This window comes from Bufo gargarizans, chromosome 9 (genome assembly GCF_014858855.1).
Source record: "Bufo gargarizans isolate SCDJY-AF-19 chromosome 9, ASM1485885v1, whole genome shotgun sequence".
Lineage (NCBI taxonomy): Eukaryota > Metazoa > Chordata > Amphibia > Anura > Bufonidae > Bufo > Bufo gargarizans.
This window is the reverse complement of record NC_058088.1, coordinates 14,035,374-14,054,527: the sequence shown is the minus strand read 5'-3', so window position 1 is coordinate 14,054,527 and position 19,154 is coordinate 14,035,374. Positions and strand designations below refer to the sequence as shown.

Sequence of the window (19,154 nt, the reverse complement as noted above, 5' to 3'; positions counted from 1 at the left end):
CGGGGTCTGTCGGTAAGGACGGTCTTGCAACATTGCGCCAACTGTGGTGTGTGAAATAGGTTGGATAGCTGCTTACCCTATATGCGGAAGTGGAACGCAAACAGTACAATACCTGCAAGAATAAGGACAGTAAAATCATGTGGATGTTGGATATAAACTGAAGCTCTCAGGGACTGACATAGCATGGGTCCCAATGTCTACTTCCTCATAAACAAATTAGATCAGTGCCCACAACACCTTTGACTTCATCCCGACAAGCAAAGATGTTGTGAGCACGCTGGACACGAGTGCGGTCTAGCGCTGTTAGTCTAAAGACAGGGGGGAGCATTATGAAAAGCAGAGGGGCATCATTATGGAGCACCAGAGGCATCACTGTAGCGGTGCTCAAACCGCATAAGCCCTTCCCTGCTTTAACCCAATTGAGATGGTTTGGGATAAGTTGAAATTCAGAATGAAGGAAAAGAAGCCAAGAAGTGCTCAGCATGTGTACAGCATAAACATGAGCAGGCAGCTGCCCCCTTTAAGGCATAATTTGTGAACTGCTTGTTCAGAATAAGCAATTTTTTTTCCCCGATAACACCATATGTGTTTAAACACTATTTGCCCCCAATAAAGAACAATGTTTAGTATATAAAAAAAAAAAAAAGCTGTTTGTTAATGCTGTCAACCAAGCGTTTCCCAATAGTTTGATAGGTCAGTGTCACTCTGACATTAGTTAGTATTGTTATCTTTGTGTTACGGAGCTTGAAGGTGGAAGGGGTTGAAAGAAAGAAAAAAGAGAGAAAGACAAGAGAGAAAAACATTCCTAGGAGACTTCAGAGTAACATACACCAATTTCCGACCAGTGGGATCACTTTTCATCTGGTTAGAATCAATTTGGACTGAAACAAATGTTTTGACCAATTTGTTAGAATTGAACCCAAACAAATTTCTAGAAATTTGCTCATCTCTAGTAATGTATTTTCTAAAAAAAAAAAAAAAAAAAGTCAGTGACTAGCACCTACTTAGAAGCTAAAAAAAAGTCTTTGGGGGCCATCACAATGCAGGTTTTTTTTAAGCATTTTTGGAAGCCAAAATCAAGAGTGGATCATAAAATGAGGGAAAGTACTAAGGACTGATGTTACTTTAATTTTTTTAATCCACAACTGGTTTTGGCTTCAAAAACTGCAGATGTGGTGGTTCTCTTCTTGTCGCTTCTGTTGTGTCCACCACTGTAAGTTTTACATATAATAAATGATAATTATTAATGGGTTTATGCCACATATGGACAATCTACACAGTGCTAATAAATACCATAAAAGGACTTACCCCACAGAACAATCCCATAAGTAAGACAACGAGCAAAACTGCTACCAGTGAAAACAGAATGATTTCCCAATAGGCAACTACAAAGAAACATAATAAAATATAGATGTCACACAATTATAGACAACCTTCTGCATACATATAAAATATTCATTGATTGATTTTCACCTAAGAGATTTATCACACTAGGATCCCATGATCACTCGGCTTGACAAAGTGCAAGGTGAGCAAAACGGCTGTTGCCTGATTTTTTTGTGCCTGTGTCCAATCCTTTTTTATTTCTAATAAAGCTGCAAAGTGAATACTATGGTGAGTGCCGCTATTTGCTTTTCTTACTACTAAGTATTTATATGAATCTATTTAGCAGAGCACCACCTAATATCGCTATTGATCTAGTGCTGATAAGGGTCTATTCAGATTGATCACACATCGGGTAGTGCCGGCTGCGTTTTTTTCTTGATAGACTAATGTACTGTATATAGTTTGGTATTTACCCCAAAAAATATCCGCAGACTATCTGGCTATTCTGGTATATTTAAGGAACTTTGACTAGTGTTTTTCTGGGAAAATTCGCTTAATTAGGTCACTTGCCTATCTCGGCACCAGGCCATATTATTGCATATCTTTATACTTTTTATACTTTGGTTACTAAGATCATACTCATCAAATGAGTGCATTCAATGGTTCGAGGTTGGATTGGCATTGACTGTGAAAACAAGTGAGACAGCACTCTACTAGCTTTGTTAAGTTGGGCAAAGCACAACATTAACACTTATAAATCCTCATGTATGTTGCGTTGATAGTTTGTCATGTATCTTTTCATTTAGAGTCATGGTTCAAAATAAATGCTTGGCTGGTAAATCAAACCCTTATCTTTCAAAAAGTGTTGAATGTTTTCTCATCATTCATCTGGATCCTGGTCTACAAAATATGTTAAATGCCTAGCTTTTGGATAATTAAGCCCTGGTCTCACCAGTAAAATGGTGAGTGCTTCATTGTGAGTGATTTGACTTTCGGTCTCTCAGAAATGGTTGAATGTCACCCCATCAGAGTCCCACCATGGTTTTCCCAAAGATTTTTTGAATGAATTGAGCCTCGCTTCGTGAATTAAGCCTTGACCCCAAATGTGAAATGAACCCATTGACTTGATTCACTGATAAGTAAGTGGTCACCATCTTAAGCTGCACTTAGACACTGCGAGGAGCAGCCAATTGTTTGAAAGGAACGGTTCCTTCCTGACAACTGGCTGATAGTTAAGTGGAGGTGAAGCACTGCTTTTACATTCATTGATCACCTCCACAGTATGAGAACGAGCGATGGCTAATGCTATCACTTGTCCTCATACAAAATTATTATTTTTTAGAGCACACAATCTTCTGCCCGGGAGCAATGATTGAGGTGTCCACACTTCAGATCATTTCACCCAGTGAACAAACATTTTGCTTGTTCATTGGGTGATACAGGGGTGGATAATCAGCAACCTCAGGCTCTCCAGCTATTCAGAAACTACAACGATCAGAGTCCTCCTTTCACTTATATGGGAGTTACAAGAACAGCTAAGTAAGTGTGCATGCTGGGAGTTGTAGTTTCACAGCAGCTGGAGTTCCTAAGGTTGCTAATCCCTGAGCTATGACATTAGCGATTGCTCCTCCCCATACTGTAGAGAAGATCACTGCATGTAATAGCAGTGGTTTCCTGCGCTGACGAGCAGGCGATTGTTGGGAAGGAACGTTTCTTTCCTGACAATCACCTGCATAATCTGCATGTGAATTATTCTTATCATTAGTGTATTTACCTGCAGATTGGTTGGAAAATGTTTGGCTGGAGGTGACAGTACTAAGTGTAGATTTTCCTCCATTCTGGGCTGTAAAAATAAAAACAAAAAATGTGTTTTAGACTATGATAGCATTGCCTCACAATAATCAGTAATCAAATTATCCGATAATCCACAGTTTTTGTAACTTACTGGTGACCGTAGCAGAAGAGCCTTTATTAGATGTAGCTGTGTTGGATGCAGGTTTGGAACTTGTAGCTGCAGAATTACCAACAGCTGAGCCTGATCCAGAAGTCACGGTAGTATTATTACTTGTGATTGTTTTAGTTGTAGTAGATCTTGTGGTAGCAATGTAATGGCTGGCGAGGGTAGAAGAGGTGGATTCAGTAATGGCTTTAAATGTAGAACTAGAGGTTCCAGTAGTTATAGCTGTCCTAGATATAGTTGTGGTGGCTGTATTCATTGGGGTGCCTATTGTACTCACTCTTAGTGTGTTAGTGGTATTGCTGACAGTCTCTGAAACAGTCAATTGACTAGTAGCCATGGTTGTGGTATTAAATGTGCCAGGTACTGTTGCAGTTGTAATAACTGTGTTTCCGCTGACAGTAGAACCTGTGGCATTAGAAACAGTACTCTTAATAAAATCAGAGCTTGCAATAGGAGACATAGAAGTACCAGATCCAGATGTGTAGGTATTACTCATTTTGGTAGCAGGTAAACCTGACGTTGTTCCAGTTCCCATTACACTCACTCCTGGTGTGTTAGTTGTACTGTTGACAGTCCCTGAAACAGTTGATTGACTAGTAGCCATACTACTGACATTACTGGTATCAGGTACTACTGTAGAAGTAATCACTGAGTTCCCACTGACAGTAGAACCTGTGCTATCAGAAATGGTACTTGCAGCAACTATGGACACTGTCGTTGTAGTACTATTAGTAATAATCATAGGGGTAACAGATTCAGACAAAGTGGTAGTACTTGTGGTCAAGGTTATATTAGATTGCACATTGCTACTAGTATTTGCAGTAACTTCTTTAGTAATGGCTGCTGTTTGGGAAGCAGTACTCAAAGTGACCCTGTTAGTAACAGTTTCTGTAGAAACAGTATTATTAGTAATCTCGCTATCAGCAAATCCAGTAATAGTAGAAGTTATACTGTTGGTCCCTGCTACAGTATTAGTACCAATTATGCTACCTGTTGAAGTACTACCTGTTGTTCCTTTATCATTATTAGTGGTGCTCAAAGTTCCTGGTAGTGATGTGGAAACACTGATTGACGGACTTATTGTAGAGTAATTACTATTCGGTTGGTCACTTATAGATGTTGCTGAAGAAGTAGTTGGCAGAGAACTGCTGATTGATGAAATGAAAGAGGATGCTGGTGTTGTTACTGCTGTGGGTGATGTACTAGATGGTAACACATTCGTAATAGCTTGAGAAACAATGGATGATTCTGATCCAGTTGGTCCAGAAGTGTTGGATGCAGTTACATTGGTTGAAGATCCAGTAGTAGAAGTGGTAGACTGACTCATAGCGGTGGATGCAGTTGTATTAGTAGTAATAGATGTTGTTGAAATAGTAATTGGCAAGGAAGTAGTAGACTGAGTAATGGTGGATGTTGCCATATTTGTGGGTGCAGTTATTTTGTTTGAAGTCCAATTTAAAGTAGGTCCGGTAGAATTAATAGGTTGAGGTGGTAAGGACGTTGCTACTGTAGTTTGACCAGCACTAGTTACAGCTGTAGCTGAAGAGGGTGTTGTTTTTATTGTTTCTGTGGACATAAATTCACTACTACTAGGTTTAGCCATAATTGTTGTAGCTGAAGTGCTAGCTCCTATATTTATGGGCACAGTTGTACTAGCTAAAACTTCAGTTGTAGACAGTGTTGTTATGTTAGGAACAAAAATAGAAGACTGAGTAGTGGGGACAGTGGAAGACGTAGATACTGCCAATGAAGTTGCCTCAGTTGTGGATACAGAGGTTGCAGACTTATTGCTAGAAGATTGACTATGAATGGTTGTTGGTGGAGATCCAGAGCTTTTGGGGGCAGTTGTAATAGTTGAAAATTCAGCTGACACAAGAGTTATTGCCAAAGTGAATGATGTTGAAGAATTAGATTCTTTTATTGTAGGGTGAGTAGTAATAGAGGTTGAAGAAGTTACTGGAACTGTACTTGATGTACTAATTGTAGCCTCAGTTGAAGTCAGTGTTGTTGCAGCAGTGGTGGATGGAGTAGTTGTAGATTGATTACTAATAGGTTGAGTTGTCACTTCAGTTGTAGCTTCAGCTGAAATGAGTGTTGGTACAACACTGGTAGATAGAGCAGTTGCAGATTCATTGGTGGCAGGTGGAGTTGGTTTTGATGTTGCTGAACTGCTTGATTCTGTACTTGTGCTACTTGTAGGAGCTGATGTCGGTGTTGCATAACTAGTAGATAAAGCAATTGTAGATTCACTAATAGGTTGAGTTTTAATGGATGTCATGGACATACTTGGTTTTGTACTTGTTTGTGATGTTGGAATAAATGTAGATTCAGTTGAAGAAATTGATGTTGTATCACTATTGGATAGGACGCTTGTAGGTTTACTCGTGATAGGTTGAGTTAAAATAGATGTTCCCAAAGTGCTTGATTCTGTACTTGCTGGGGATATTGTAGCAGCTGAAGCTTCAGGTGAGGTCAATGTTGTCCCAGTGGTGATGGATATGGCAAGTGTGGATTCATTAGTAATTGGTTGCGTTAAGTTTGATGTTTTTGAAGTCCTAGTGTCTATAATTGTTGAGGATGGTGTAAGAGTTTTAGTTTCTAAAGCAGTTGGAATCGTTTGTACACGGGTGGGCAGGATCGTTGTAGATTCTCTTGTAAATGGTTGACTTTTAGCTGAGGATGCTAAGGTACTCTCTGAACTTGGGGTTGTAGTAATAGTTGAAGTAATAGCTGTTGCAATGGTTGTGAATAAAGAAGGCACAGATTTACTAGTGACAGGTTTGGTAGTGAAGTATGTTGCTAAATTACTTGTAGCTTCAGTTGAAGCTGGTGTTGCTGTAATACTAGAGGAAAAAGTGGCCGTAGATTCACTAGTAGTAGGCTGCATAGCTAATGATGTTGCTGAATTAGTTGTTTCTGTAATCTTAGGGGACATTGTACTTGTTGAAGCTTGAGTTAAAATCGGTGTTGTTACAAGGGTACTGAAAATAGTTGTAGATAAACTAATGATTGGTATTTTTGTAATTGAAGTTCCTGAAGTGTTTGCTTCTGTCCTCTTTGTAGATATTACTGAAGTTGTACTCTGAGGTGAACTTAGTGATGTTATATCACTGGAGGATAGATCAATTGTAGATACACTGGTAATAGATTGAGATGTAAGAAGTACTCCCGAAGAGCTTGATTCTGTAATTGTTGGGAATGTTATAGTAGTTGCAGCTTTAGGTGAAGATTGTTTTTTTGTATCACTGGTAGGAAAAGTGGCTGTAGATTCACTGGTGACAGACTGAGTGGTAAACAATACTGCTGAACTACTTGATTGGGTACTGGGTAACACTGTACTTGTAAGAGTTTCAGTTAAATATGGAGCAGTGGCCACTGTTTGTGTTGTTGTGTCACTGATGGATGGAGTAGTTGTAGATTCACTGGTGGTAGATGCTGTGGTAATCAAAGTTGCTGAAGTACTTAAATGTGAACTTGCTAACACTGTACTAGTTGAAGTATTACTTGAAAATGCTGTTTCAACTGTTGATGTTGTGCTGCCAGTGGATAGAGTACTTGTAGATTCACTAGAGATTGGTTGAGTTGTAACAGACATTATCAAAATGGGTGATGCTGTACTTGTTAAGGATGTTATAGAAGTGGTAGTATAAGGTGATGGTGTTGTGGCATTGCTTCTGGGTAGAGGAGTTGTGGACATGCTAGAGATCGATTGACTTGGAATTGCCGATGTGCTTGATTCTGTTCTTGGTAATACTGTACTAGTTACAGGTTCAGTTGAAGTTGGGGTTAGTTTAACAGTGGCTGATAAAGTAGTTGTAGGTTCACTAATAATATATTTAGTTGTAAGTGATATTTCTGATGTACTTGTTTTTGCACTTGTTGGAAATGTACTTGTAGAATCAGATGATGTTTGTGTTGTTAAATCAGTAGTGGAAAGTGAAGGCATAGAATCACTAGAGAAAGATGCAGTTGTAAGTGATGTTTCTGAAGTACTTGCTTCTGGAATTATGAAGGATGTTTTACTAGTTGTAACTTCAGGTAAATTCTGTGTTGTTATATCACTGGTCAATAGAGTAGATGCAAATTCACGGGTTATAGAATCAACTGAAAGTGAGTAAGTTTCTGAAATTCTTGCTTTTGTAGTTGGGGATGTTAAAGCTTTAAATGTTGTCTCTGTTGTTACAACACTGCTGGATAGAGAAGTTGAAGCTTCACTAGTAAAAGATTCAGCTGTAAGTGATGTTTCTGAAGTAGCTGTTTCTGTAGTTGTTGGATGTGTATGTTGTAGTGCTGTTGTTGGGAGTAGTATACTGGTTGTAGTTTCAGATGAAGTCATAGTTAGGTAACTAGTCAATAGAGATGTTGTAGATTCACTAGTGATAGATTCAGTTGTAAGAGATAATTCTGATGTCGTTTTTTCTATATTTGGGAATTCTGTACTCGTTGTAGCTTCAGTTGATGTCTGTGTTGTTAAATCACTGGTGGATAGAGAAGTTGTAGATTCAATAGTGATAGAGTCAGTTGTAAGCCACGTTCGTGAAGTACTTTCTTCTCCAGTTGTTGTGAATCTTGTACTTGTTGAAGCCTCAGGTGATGTCATTGTTAAATCACTGGTCAATAGAGATGTTGTAGATTCACTAGTGATAGATTCAGTTGTAAGAGATAATTCTTTTGATGTACTTGTTTCTGTAGTTGTGAATTCTTTACTCGTTGTAGCCTCCGATGATGTCTGTGTTGTTAATTCAGTGGTGAATTCAGGAGTTGTGGATTCACTAGTGATAGAGTCAGTTGTAGGTGTTGTTTCTGAAGTACTTGCTTCTGCAGTTGTTTGGTATGGTATACTGGTTGTAGATTCAGATGATGTCGTTATTAAGTCACTGGTCAATAGAGATGTTGTAGATTCACTAGTGATAGATTCAGTTGTAATAGATGATTCTTCTGATGTACTTGTTTCTGTAGTTGGGAATCCTGTACTAGTTGAAGTATCAGATGATGTCTGTGTTGTTAAATCACTGGTGGATAGAGAAGTTGTAGATTCACTAGTGATAGAGTCAGTTGTAAGTGTTGTTTCTAAAGTACTTTCTTCTGCAGTTGTTGTGAATGTTGTACTTGTTGAAGCCTCAGGTGATGTCATTGTTAAGTCACTGGTCAATAGAGATGTTGTAGATTCACTAGTGATATCTTCAGTTGTAATAGATAATTCTTCTGATGTACTTGTTTCTGTAGTTGGTATTTCTGTACTCGTTGTAGCTTCAGTTGATGTCTGTGTTGTTAAATCACTGGTGGATAGAGAAGGTGTAGATTCACTAGTGATGGAGTCAGTTGTAAGTGGTGTTTCTAAAGTACGTGCTTCTGCTGTTGTTGGGATTAGTATACTGGTTGTAGATTCAGGTGACGTCATTGTTAAGTCACTAGTCAAAAGAGATATTGTAGATTCACTAGTGATAGACTCAGTTGTAAGAGATGATTCTTCTGATGTACCTATTTCTGTAGTTTGGGATTCTGCACTCGCTGTAGCTTCAGTTGATGGCTGTGTTGTTAAATCACTGGTGGATAGAGAAGTTGTAGATTCACTAGTGATAGAGTCAGTTGTAATTGGTGTTTCTGAAGTACTTGATTCTGCAGTTGTTATGAATGTTGTACTCGTTGTAGCCTCAGGAGATATCATTGTTAAGTCACTGGTCAATAGAGATGTTGCAGATTCACTAGTGATAGATTCAGTTGTAAGAGATAATTCGGATGTAGTTATTTCTGTAGTTGGGTGTTCTGTACTCGTTGTAGATTCAGTTGATGTCTGTGTTGTTAAATCACTGGTGGATAGAGAAGTTGTAGATTCACTAGTTATAGAGTCAGTTGGAATTGTTGTTTCTGAAGTACTTTCTTCTGCAGTTGTTGGGATTGTTGTACTAGTTGAAGCCTTAGGTGATGTCATTGTTAAGTCACTGGTCAATAGAGATGTTGTAGATTCAGTTGTAAGAGATAATTTGGATGTAGTTATTTCTGTAGTTGGGATTTCTGTACTCGTTGTAGCTTCAGTTGATGTCTGTGTTGTTAAATCACTGGTGGATAGAGAAAGTGTAGATTCACTAGTGATAGAGTCAGTTGTAGGTGTTGTTTCTGAAGTACTTTCTTCTGCAGTTGTTGGGAATGTTGTACTAGTTGTAGCCTCAGGTGATGTCATTGTTAAGTCACTGGTCAATAGAGATGTTGTAGATTCCCTAGTGATAGATTCAGTTGTAAGAGATAATTCGGATGTAGTTATTTCTGTAGTTGGGATTTCTGTACTCGTTGTAGCTTCAGTTGATGTCTGTGTTGTTAAATCACTGGTGGATAGAGAAGTTGTAGATTCACTAGTGATAGAGTCAGTTGGAATTGGTGTTTCTGAAGTACTTGATTCTGCAGTTGTTATGAATGTTGTACTCGTTGTAGCCTCAGGAGATGCCATTGTTAAGTCACTGGTCAATAGAGATGTTGTAGATTCACTGATGATAGATTCAGTTGTAAGAGATGATTCGGATGTAGTTATTTCTGTAGTTGGGATTTCTGTACTCGTTGTAGCTTCAGTTGATGTCTGTGTTGTTAAATCACTGGTGGATAGAGAAGTTATAGATTCACTAGTGATAGAGTCAGTTGTAATTGGTGTTTCCGAAGTACTTTCTTCTGCAGTTGTTGGGATTGTTGTACTAGTTGTAGCCTCAGGTGATGTCATTGTTAAGTCACTGGTCAATAGAGATGTTGTAGATTCCCTAGTGATAGATTCAGTTGAAAGAGATAATTCGGATGTAGTTATTTCTGTAGTTGGGATTTCTGTACTCGTTGCTTCAGTTGATGTATGTGTTGTTAAATCACTGGTGGATAGAGAAGTTGTAGATTCACTAGTGATAGAGTCAGTTGTAGGTGTTGTTTCTGAAGTACTTGCCTCTGCAGTTGTTGTGAATGTTGTACTAGTTGTAGCCTCAGGTGATGTCATTGTTAAGTCACTGGTCAATAGAGATGTTGTAGATTCACTAGTGATAGATTCAGTTGTAAGAGATAATTCTGATGTAGTTATTTCTGTAGTTGGGATTTCTGTACTCGTTGATTCAGTTGATGTCTGTGTTGTTAAATCACTGGTGGATAGAGAAGGTGTAGATTCACTAGTGATAGAGTCAGTTGTAGGTGTTGTTTCTGAAGTACTTGCTTCTGCAGTTGTTGTGAATGTTGTACTAGTTGTAGACTCAGGTGATGTCATTCTTAAGTTACTGGTCAATAGAGATGTTGTAGATTCAGTTGTAAGTGATAATTTGGATGTAGTTATTTCTGTAGTTGGGATTTCTGTACTCGTTGTAGCTTCAGTTGATGTCTGTGTTGTTAAATCACTGGTGGATAGAGAAGTTGTAGATTCACTAGTGATAGAGTCAGTTGTAATTGGTGTTTCTGAAGTACTTTCTTCTGCAGTTGTTGGGAATGTTGTACTAGTTGTAGCCTCAGGTGATGTCATTGTTAAGTAACTGGTCAATAGAGATGTTGTAGATTCCCTAGTGAGAGATTCAATTGTAAGAGATAATTCGGATGTAGTTATTTGTGTAGTTGGGATTTCTGTACTCGTTGCTTCAGTTGATGTCTGTGTTGTTAAATCACTGGTGGATAGAGAAGGTGTAGATTCACTAGTGATAGAGTCAGTTGTAGGTGTTGTTTCTGAAGTACTTTCTTCTGCAGTTGTTGGGAATGTTGTACTAGTTGTAGCCTCAGGTGATGTCATTGTTAAGTCACTGGTCAATAGAGATGTTGTAGATTCCCTAGTGATAGATTCAGTTGTAAGAGATAATTCGGATGTAGTTATTTCTGTAGTTGGGATTTCTGTACTCGTTGGTTCAGTTGATGTCTGTGTTGTTAAATCACTGGTGAATAGAGAAGGTGTAGATTCACTAGTGATAGAGTCAGTTGTAGGTGGTGTTTCTGAAGTACTTGCTTCTGCAGTTGTTGTGATTGTTGTTCTTGTTGAAGCCTCAGGTGATGTCATTGTTAAGTCACTGGTCAATAGAGATGTTGTAGATTCACTAGTGATAGATTCAGTTGTAAGAGATAATTCTGATGTAGTTTTTTCTGTAGTTGGGATTTCTGTACTCGTTGTAGCTTCAGTTGATGTCTGTGTTGTTAAATCACTGGTGGATAGAGAAGTTGTAGATTCACTAGTGATAGAGTCAGTTGTAATTGGTGTTTCTAAAGTACTTGATTCTGCAGTTGTTATGAATGTTGTACTCGTTGTAGCCTCAGGAGATGTCATTGTTAAGTCACTGGTCAATAGAGATGTTGTAGATTCACTGGTGATAGATTCAGTTGTAAGAGATAATTCGGATGTAGTTATTTCTGTAGTTGGGATTTCTGTACTCGTTGTAGCTTCAGTTGATGTCTGTGTTGTTAAATCACTGGTGGATAGAGAAGTTGTAGATTCACTAGTGATAGAGTCAGTTGTAATTGGTGTTTCCGAAGTACTTTCTTCTGCAGTTGTTGGGATTGTTGTACTAGTTGTAGCCTCAGGTGATGACATTGTTAAGTCACTGGTCAATAGAGATGTTGTAAGTTCACTAGTGATAGATTCAGTTGTAAGAGATAATTCGGATGTAGTTATTTGTGTAGTTGGGATTTCTGTACTCGTTGCTTCAGTTGATGTCTGTGTTGTTAAATCACTGGTGGATAGAGAAGGTGTAGATTCACTAGTGATAGAGTCAGTTGTAGGTGTTGTTTCTGAAGTACTTGCTTCTGCAGTTGTTGTGAATGTTGTACTAGTTGTAAACTCAGGTGATGTCATTGTTAAGTCACTGGTCAATAGAGATGTTGTAGATTCAGTTGTAAGTGATAATTTGGATGTAGTTATTTCTGTAGTTGGGATTTCTGTACTCGTTGTAGCTTCAGTTGATGTCTGTGTTGTTAAATCACTGGTGGATAGAGAAGTTGTAGATTCACTAGTGATAGAGTCAGTTGTAATTGGTGTTTCTGAAGTACTTTCTTCTGCAGTTGTTGGGAATGTTGTACTAGTTGTAGCCTCAGGTGATGTCATTGTTAAGTCACTGGTCAATAGAGATGTTGTAGATTCCCTAGTGATAGATTCAGTTGTAAGAGATAATTCGGATGTAGTTATTTCTGTAGTTGGGATTTCTGTACTCGTTGCTTCAGTTGATGTCTGTGTTGTTAAATCACTGGTGGATAGAGAAGGTGTAGATTCACTAGTGATAGAGTCAGTTGTAGGTGTTGTTTCTGAAGTACTTGCTTCTGCAGTTGTTGTGAATGTTGTACTTGTTGAAGCCTCAGGTGATGTCATTGTTAAGTCACTGGTCAATAGAGATGTTGTAGATTCACTAGTGATAGATTCAGTTGTAAGAGATAATTCTGATGTAGTTATTTCTGTAGTTGGTATTTCTGTACTCGTTGTAGCTTCAGTTGATGTCTGTGTTGTTAAATCACTGGTGGATAGAGAAGTTGTAGATTCACTAGTGATAGAGTCAGTTGGAATTGGTGTTTCTAAAGTACTTGATTCTGCCGTTGTTATGAATGTTGTACTCGTTGCAGCCTCAGGAGATGTCATTGTTAAGTCATTGGTCAATAGAGATGTTGTAGATTCACTGGTGATAGATTCAGTTGTAAGAGATAATTCGGATGTAGTTTTTTCTGTAGTTGGGATTTCTGTACTCGTTGTAGCTTCAGTTGATGTCTGTGTTGTTAAATCACTGGTGGATAGAGAAGTTGTAGATTCACTAGTGATAGAGTCAGTTGGAATTGGTGTTTCTAAAGTACTTGATTCTGCAGTTGTTATGAATGTTGTACTCGTTGTAGCCTTAGGAGATGTCATTGTTAAGTCACTGGTCAATAGAGATGTTGTAGATTCACTGGTGATAGATTCAGTTGTAAGAGATGATTCGGATGTAGTTTTTTCTGTAGTTGGGATTTCTGTACTCGTTGTAGCTTCAGTTGATGTCTGTGTTGTTAAATCACTGGTGGATAGAGAAGTTGTAGATTCACTAGTGATAGAGTAAGTTGTAATTGGTGTTTCCGAAGTACTTTCTTCTGCAGTTGTTGGTATTGTTGTACTAGTTGTAGCCTCAGGTGATGACATTGTTAAGTCACTGGTCAATAGAGATGTTGTAAGTTCACTAGTGATAGATTCAGTTGTAAGAGATAATTCGGATGTAGTTATTTGTGTAGTTGGGATTTCTGTACTCGTTGCTTCAGTTGATGTCTGTGTTGTTAAATCACTGGTGGATAGAGAAGGTGTAGATTCACTAGTGATAGAGTCAGTTGTAGGTGTTGTTTCTGAAGTACTTGCTTCTGCAGTTGTTGTGAATGTTGTACTAGTTGTAGACTCAGGTGATGTCAATGTTAAGTCACTGGTCAATAGAGATGTTGTAGATTCAGTTGTAAGTGATAATTTGGATGTAGTTATTTCTGTAGTTGGGATTTCTGTACTCGTTGTAGCTTCAGTTGATGTCTGTGTTGTTAAATCACTGGTGGATAGAGAAGTTGTAGATTCACTAGTGATAGAGTCAGTTGTAATTGGTGTTTCTGAAGTACTTTCTTCTGCAGTTGTTGGGAATGTTGTACTAGTTGTAGCCTCAGGTGATGTCATTGTTAAGTCACTGGTCAATAGAGATGTTGTAAGTTCACTAGTGATAGATTCAGTTGTAAGAGATAATTCGGATGTAGTTATTTGTGTAGTTGGGATTTCTGTACTCGTTGCTTCAGTTGATGTCTGTGTTGTTAAATCACTGGTGGATAGAGAAGGTGTAGATTCACTAGTGATAGAGTCAGTTGTAGGTGTTGTTTCTGAAGTACTTGCTTCTGCAGTTGTTGTGAATGTTGTACTTGTTGAAGCCTCAGGTGATGTCATTGTTAAGTCACTGGTCAATAGAGATGTTGTAGATTCACTAGTGATAGATTCAGTTGTAAGAGATAATTCTGATGTAGTTATTTCTGTAGTTGGGATTTCATTACTCGTTGTAGCTTCAGTTGATGTCTGTGTTGTTAAATCACTGGTGGATAGAGAAGTTGTAGATTCACTAGTGATAGAGTCAGTTGGAATCGGTGTTTCTGAAGTACTTGATTCTGCAGTTGTTATGAATGTTGTACTCGTTGTAGCCTCAGGAGATGTCATTGTTAAGTCACTGGTCAATAGAGATGTTGTAGATTCACTGGTGATAGATTCAGTTGTAAGAGATGATTCGGATGTAGTTATTTCTGTAGTTGGGATTTCTGTACTCGTTGTAGCTTCAGTTGATGTCTGTGTTATTAAATCACTGGTGGATAGAGAAGTTGTAGATTCACTAGTGATAGAGTCAGTTGTAATTGGTGTTTCCGAAGTACTTTCTTCTGCAGTTGTTGGGATTGTTGTACTAGTTGTAGCCTCAGGTGATGTCATTGTTAAGTCATTGGTCAATAGAGATGTTGTAGATTCCCTAGTGATAGACTCAGTTGTAAGAGATAATTCGGATGTAGTTATTTCTGTAGTTGGGATTTCTGTACTCGTTGCTTCAGTTGATGTCTGTGTTGTTAAATCACTGGTGGATAGAGAAGGTGTAGATTCACTAGTGATAGAGTCAGTTGTAATTGGTGTTTCCGAAGTACTTTCTTCTGCAGTTGTTGGGATTGTTGTACTAGTTGTAGCCTCAGGTGATGTCATTGTTAAGTCATTGGTCAATAGAGATGTTGTAGATTCCCTAGTGATAGACTCAGTTGTAAGAGATAATTCGGATGTAGTTATTTCTGTAGTTGGGATTTCTGTACTCGTTGCTTCAGTTGATGTCTGTGTTGTTAAATCACTGGTGGATAGAGAAGGTGTAGATTCACTAGTGATAGAGTCAGTTGTAGGTGTTGTTTCTGAAGTACTTGCTTCTGTAGTTGTTGTGAATGTTGTACTTGTTGAAGCCTCAGGTGATGTCATTGTTAAGTCACTGGTCAATAGAGATGTTGTAGATTCCCTAGTGATAGATTCAGTTGTAAGAGATAAATCTGATGTAGTTATTTCTGTAGTTGGGATTTCTGTACTCGTTGTAGCTTCAGTTGATGTCTGTGTTGTTAAATCACTGGTGGATAGAGAAGTTGTAGATTCACTAGTGATAGAGTCAGTTGTAATTGGTGTTTCTGAAGTACTTTCTTCTGCAGTTGTTGGGATTGTTGTACTAGTTGTAGCCTCAGGTGATGTCATTGTTAAGTCATTGGTCAATAGAGATGTTGTAGATTCCCTAGTGATAGATTCAGTTGTAAGAGATAATTCGGATGTAGTTATTTCTGTAGTTGGGATTTCTGTACTCGTTGCATCAGTTGATGTCTGTGTTGTTAAATCACTGGTGGATAGAGAAGGTGTAGATTCACTAGTGATAGAGTCAGTTGTAGGTGTTGTTTCTGAAGTACTTGCTTCTGCAGTTGTTGTGAATGTTGTACTTGTTGAAGCCTCAGGTGATGTCATTGTTAAGTCACTGGTCAATAGAGATGTTGTAGATTCCCTAGTGATAGATTCAGTTGTAAGAGATAATTCTGATGTAGTTATTTCTGTAGTTGGGATTTCTGTACTCGTTGTAGCTTCAGTTGATGTCTGTGTTGTTAAATCACTGGTGGATAGAGAAGTTGTAGATTCACTAGTGATAGAGTCAGTTGTAATTGGTGTTTCTGAAGTACTTTCTTCTGCAGTTGTTGGGATTGTTGTACTAGTTGTAGCCTCAGGTGATGTCATTGTTAAGTCACTGGTCAATAGAGATGTTGTAGATTCACTAGTGATAGATTCAGTTGTAAGAGATAATTCGGATGTAGTTATTTCTGTAGTTGGGATTTCAGTACTCGTTGCTTCAGTTGATGTCTGTGTTGTTAAATCACTGGTGGATAGAGAAGGTGTAGATTCACTAGTGATAGAGTCAGTTGTAGGTGTTGTTTCTGAAGTACTTGCTTCTGCAGTTGTTGTGAATGTTGTACTTGTTGATGCCTCAGGTGATGTCATTGTTAAGTCACTGGTCAATAGAGATGTTGTAGATTCACTAGTTATAGATTCAGTTGTAAGAGATAATTCTGATGTAGTTATTTCTGTAGTTGGGATTTCTGTACTCATTGTAGCTTCAGTTGATGTCTGTGTTGTTAAATCACTGGTGGATAGAGAAGTTGTAGATTCACTAGTGATAGAGTCAGTTGTAATTGGTGTTTCTGAAGTACTTGATTCTGCAGTTGTTATGAATGTTTTACTCGTTGTAGCCTCAGGAGATGTCATTGTTAAGTCACTGGTCAATAGAAATGTTGTAGATTCACTGGTGATAGATTCAGTTGTAAGAGATGATTCGGATGTAGTTATTTCTGGAGTTGGGATTTCTGTACTCGTTGTAGCTTCAGTTGATGTCTGTGTTGTTAAATCACTGGTGGATAGAGAAGTTGTAGATTCACTAGTGATAGAGTCAGTTGTAATTGGTGTTTCTGAAGTACTTTCTTCTGCAGTTGTTGGGATTGTTGTACTAGTTGTAGCCTCAGGTGATGTCATTGTTAAGTCACTGGTCAATAGAGATGTTGTAGATTCACTAGTGATAGATTCAGTTGTAAGAGATAGTTCGGATTTAGTTATTTCTGTAGTTGGGATTTCTGTACTCGTTGCTTCAGTTGATGTCTGTGTTGTTAAATCACTGGTGGATAGAGAAGGTGTAGATTCACTAGTGATAGAGTCAGTTGTAGGTGTTGTTTCTGAAGTACTTGCTTCTGTAGTTGTTGTGAATGTTGTACTTGTTGAAGCCTCAGGTGATGTCATTGTTAAGTCACTGGTCAATAGAGATGTTGTAGATTCCCTAGTGATAGATTCAGTTGTAAGAGATAAATCTGATGTAGTTATTTCTGTAGTTGGGATTTCTGTACTCGTTGTAGCTTCAGTTGATGTCTGTGTTGTTAAATCACTGGTGGATAGAGAAGTTGTAGATTCACTAGTGATAGAGTCAGTTGTAATTGGTGTTTCTGAAGTACTTTCTTCTGCAGTTGTTGGGATTGTTGTACTAGTTGTAGCATCAGGTGATGTCATTGTTAAGTCATTGGTCAATAGAGATGTTGTAGATTCCCTAGTGATAGATTCAGTTGTAAGAGATAATTCGGATGTAGTTATTTCTGTAGTTGGGATTTCTGTACTCGTTGCATCAGTTGATGTCTGTGTTGTTAAATCACTGGTGGATAGAGAAGGTGTAGATTCACTAGTGATAGAGTCAGTTGTAGGTGTTGTTTCTGAAGTACTTGCTTCTGCAGTTGTTGTGAATGTTGTACTTGTTGAAGCCTCAGGTGATGTCATTGTTAAGTCACTGGTCAATAGAGATGTTGTAGATTCCCTAGTGATAGATTCAGTTGTAAGAGATAATTCTGATGTAGTTATTTCTGTAGTTGGGATTTCTGTACTCGTTGTAGCTTCAGTTGATGTCTGTGTTGTTAAATCACTGGTGGATAGAGAAGTTGTAGATTCACTAGTGATAGAGTCAGTTGTAATTGGTGTTTCTGAAGTACTTTCTTCTGCAGTTGTTGGGATTGTTGTACTAGTTGTAGCCTCAGGTGATGTCATTGTTAAGTCACTGGTCAATAGAGATGTTGTAGATTCACTAGTGATAGATTCAGTTGTAAGAGATAATTCGGATGTAGTTATTTCTGTAGTTGGGATTTCAGTACTCGTTGCTTCAGTTGATGTCTGTGTTGTTAAATCACTGGTGGATAGAGAAGGTGTAGATTCACTAGTGATAGAGTCAGTTGTAGGTGTTGTTTCTGAAGTACTTGCTTCTGCAGTTGTTGTGAATGTTGTACTTGTTGATGCCTCAGGTGATGTCATTGTTAAGTCACTGGTCAATAGAGATGTTGTAGATTCACTAGTTATAGATTCAGTTGTAAGAGATAATTCTGATGTAGTTATTTCTGTAGTTGGGATTTCTGTACTCATTGTAGCTTCAGTTGATGTCTGTGTTGTTAAATCACTGGTGGATAGAGAAGTTGTAGATTCACTAGTGATAGAGTCAGTTGTAATTGGTGTTTCTGAAGTACTTGATTCTGCAGTTGTTATGAATGTTTTACTCGTTGTAGCCTCAGGAGATGTCATTGTTAAGTCACTGGTCAATAGAAATGTTGTAGATTCACTGGTGATAGATTCAGTTGTAAGAGATGATTCGGATGTAGTTATTTCTGGAGTTGGGATTTCTGTACTCGTTGTAGCTTCAGTTGATGTCTGTGTTGTTAAATCACTGGTGGATAGAGAAGTTGTAGATTCACTAGTGATAGAGTCAGTTGTAATTGGTGTTTCTGAAGTACTTTCTTCTGCAGTTGTTGGGATTGTTGTACTAGTTGTAGCCTCAGGTGATGTCATTGTTAAGTCACTGGTCAATAGAGATGTTGTAGATTCACTAGTGATAGATTCAGTTGTAAGAGATAGTTCGGATTTAGTTATTTCTGTAGTTGGGATTTCTGTACTCGTTGCTTCAGTTGATGTCTGTGTTGTTAAATCACTGGTGGATAGAGAAGGTGTAGATTCACTAGTGATAGAGTCAGTTGTAGGTGTTGTTTCTGAAGTACTTGCTTCTGCAGTTGTTTTGAATGTTGTACTAGTTGTAGCCTCAGGTGATGTCATTGTTAAGTCACTGGTCAATAGAGATGTTGTAGATTCCCTAGTGATAGATTCAGTTGTAAGAGATAATTCGGATGTAGTTATTTCTGTAGTTGGGATTTCTGTACTCGTTGCTTCATTTGATGTCTGTGTTGTTAAATCACTGGTGGATAGAGAAGGTGTAGATTCACTAGTGATAGAGTCAGTTGTAGGTGTTGTTTCTGAAGTACTTGCTTCTGCAGTTGTTGTGAATGTTGTACTTGTTGAAGCCTCAGGTGATGTCATTGTTAAGTCACTGGT

At 38.2% G+C, this 19,154-nt stretch overlaps 1 protein-coding gene across 1 annotated transcript in view; it reads right to left on the bottom strand.

Annotated features, from left to right (window-relative positions):
- The window catches only part of LOC122919705 (uncharacterized threonine-rich GPI-anchored glycoprotein PJ4664.02-like), a 74,691-nt gene extending 55,813 nt beyond the window's left edge, over positions 1-18,878 (bottom strand). The window contains exons 1-12 of the mRNA XM_044268887.1: positions 18,828-18,878; positions 18,563-18,740; positions 15,896-16,348; positions 14,360-14,788; positions 14,100-14,263; positions 13,590-14,012; positions 10,973-11,414; positions 10,368-10,600; positions 8,633-9,329; positions 8,366-8,521; positions 3,272-8,254; positions 3,101-3,169 (exon numbers count right to left, since the gene is read on the bottom strand). Coding sequence (XP_044124822.1) covers positions 3,101-3,169; positions 3,272-8,254; positions 8,366-8,521; positions 8,633-9,329; positions 10,368-10,600; positions 10,973-11,414; positions 13,590-14,012; positions 14,100-14,263; positions 14,360-14,788; positions 15,896-16,348; positions 18,563-18,740; positions 18,828-18,878 — 8,278 coding nt within the window. The remainder of the gene's footprint in view (positions 1-3,100; positions 3,170-3,271; positions 8,255-8,365; positions 8,522-8,632; positions 9,330-10,367; positions 10,601-10,972; positions 11,415-13,589; positions 14,013-14,099; positions 14,264-14,359; positions 14,789-15,895; positions 16,349-18,562; positions 18,741-18,827) is intronic.
- Positions 18,879-19,154: the final 276 nt, after the last annotated feature.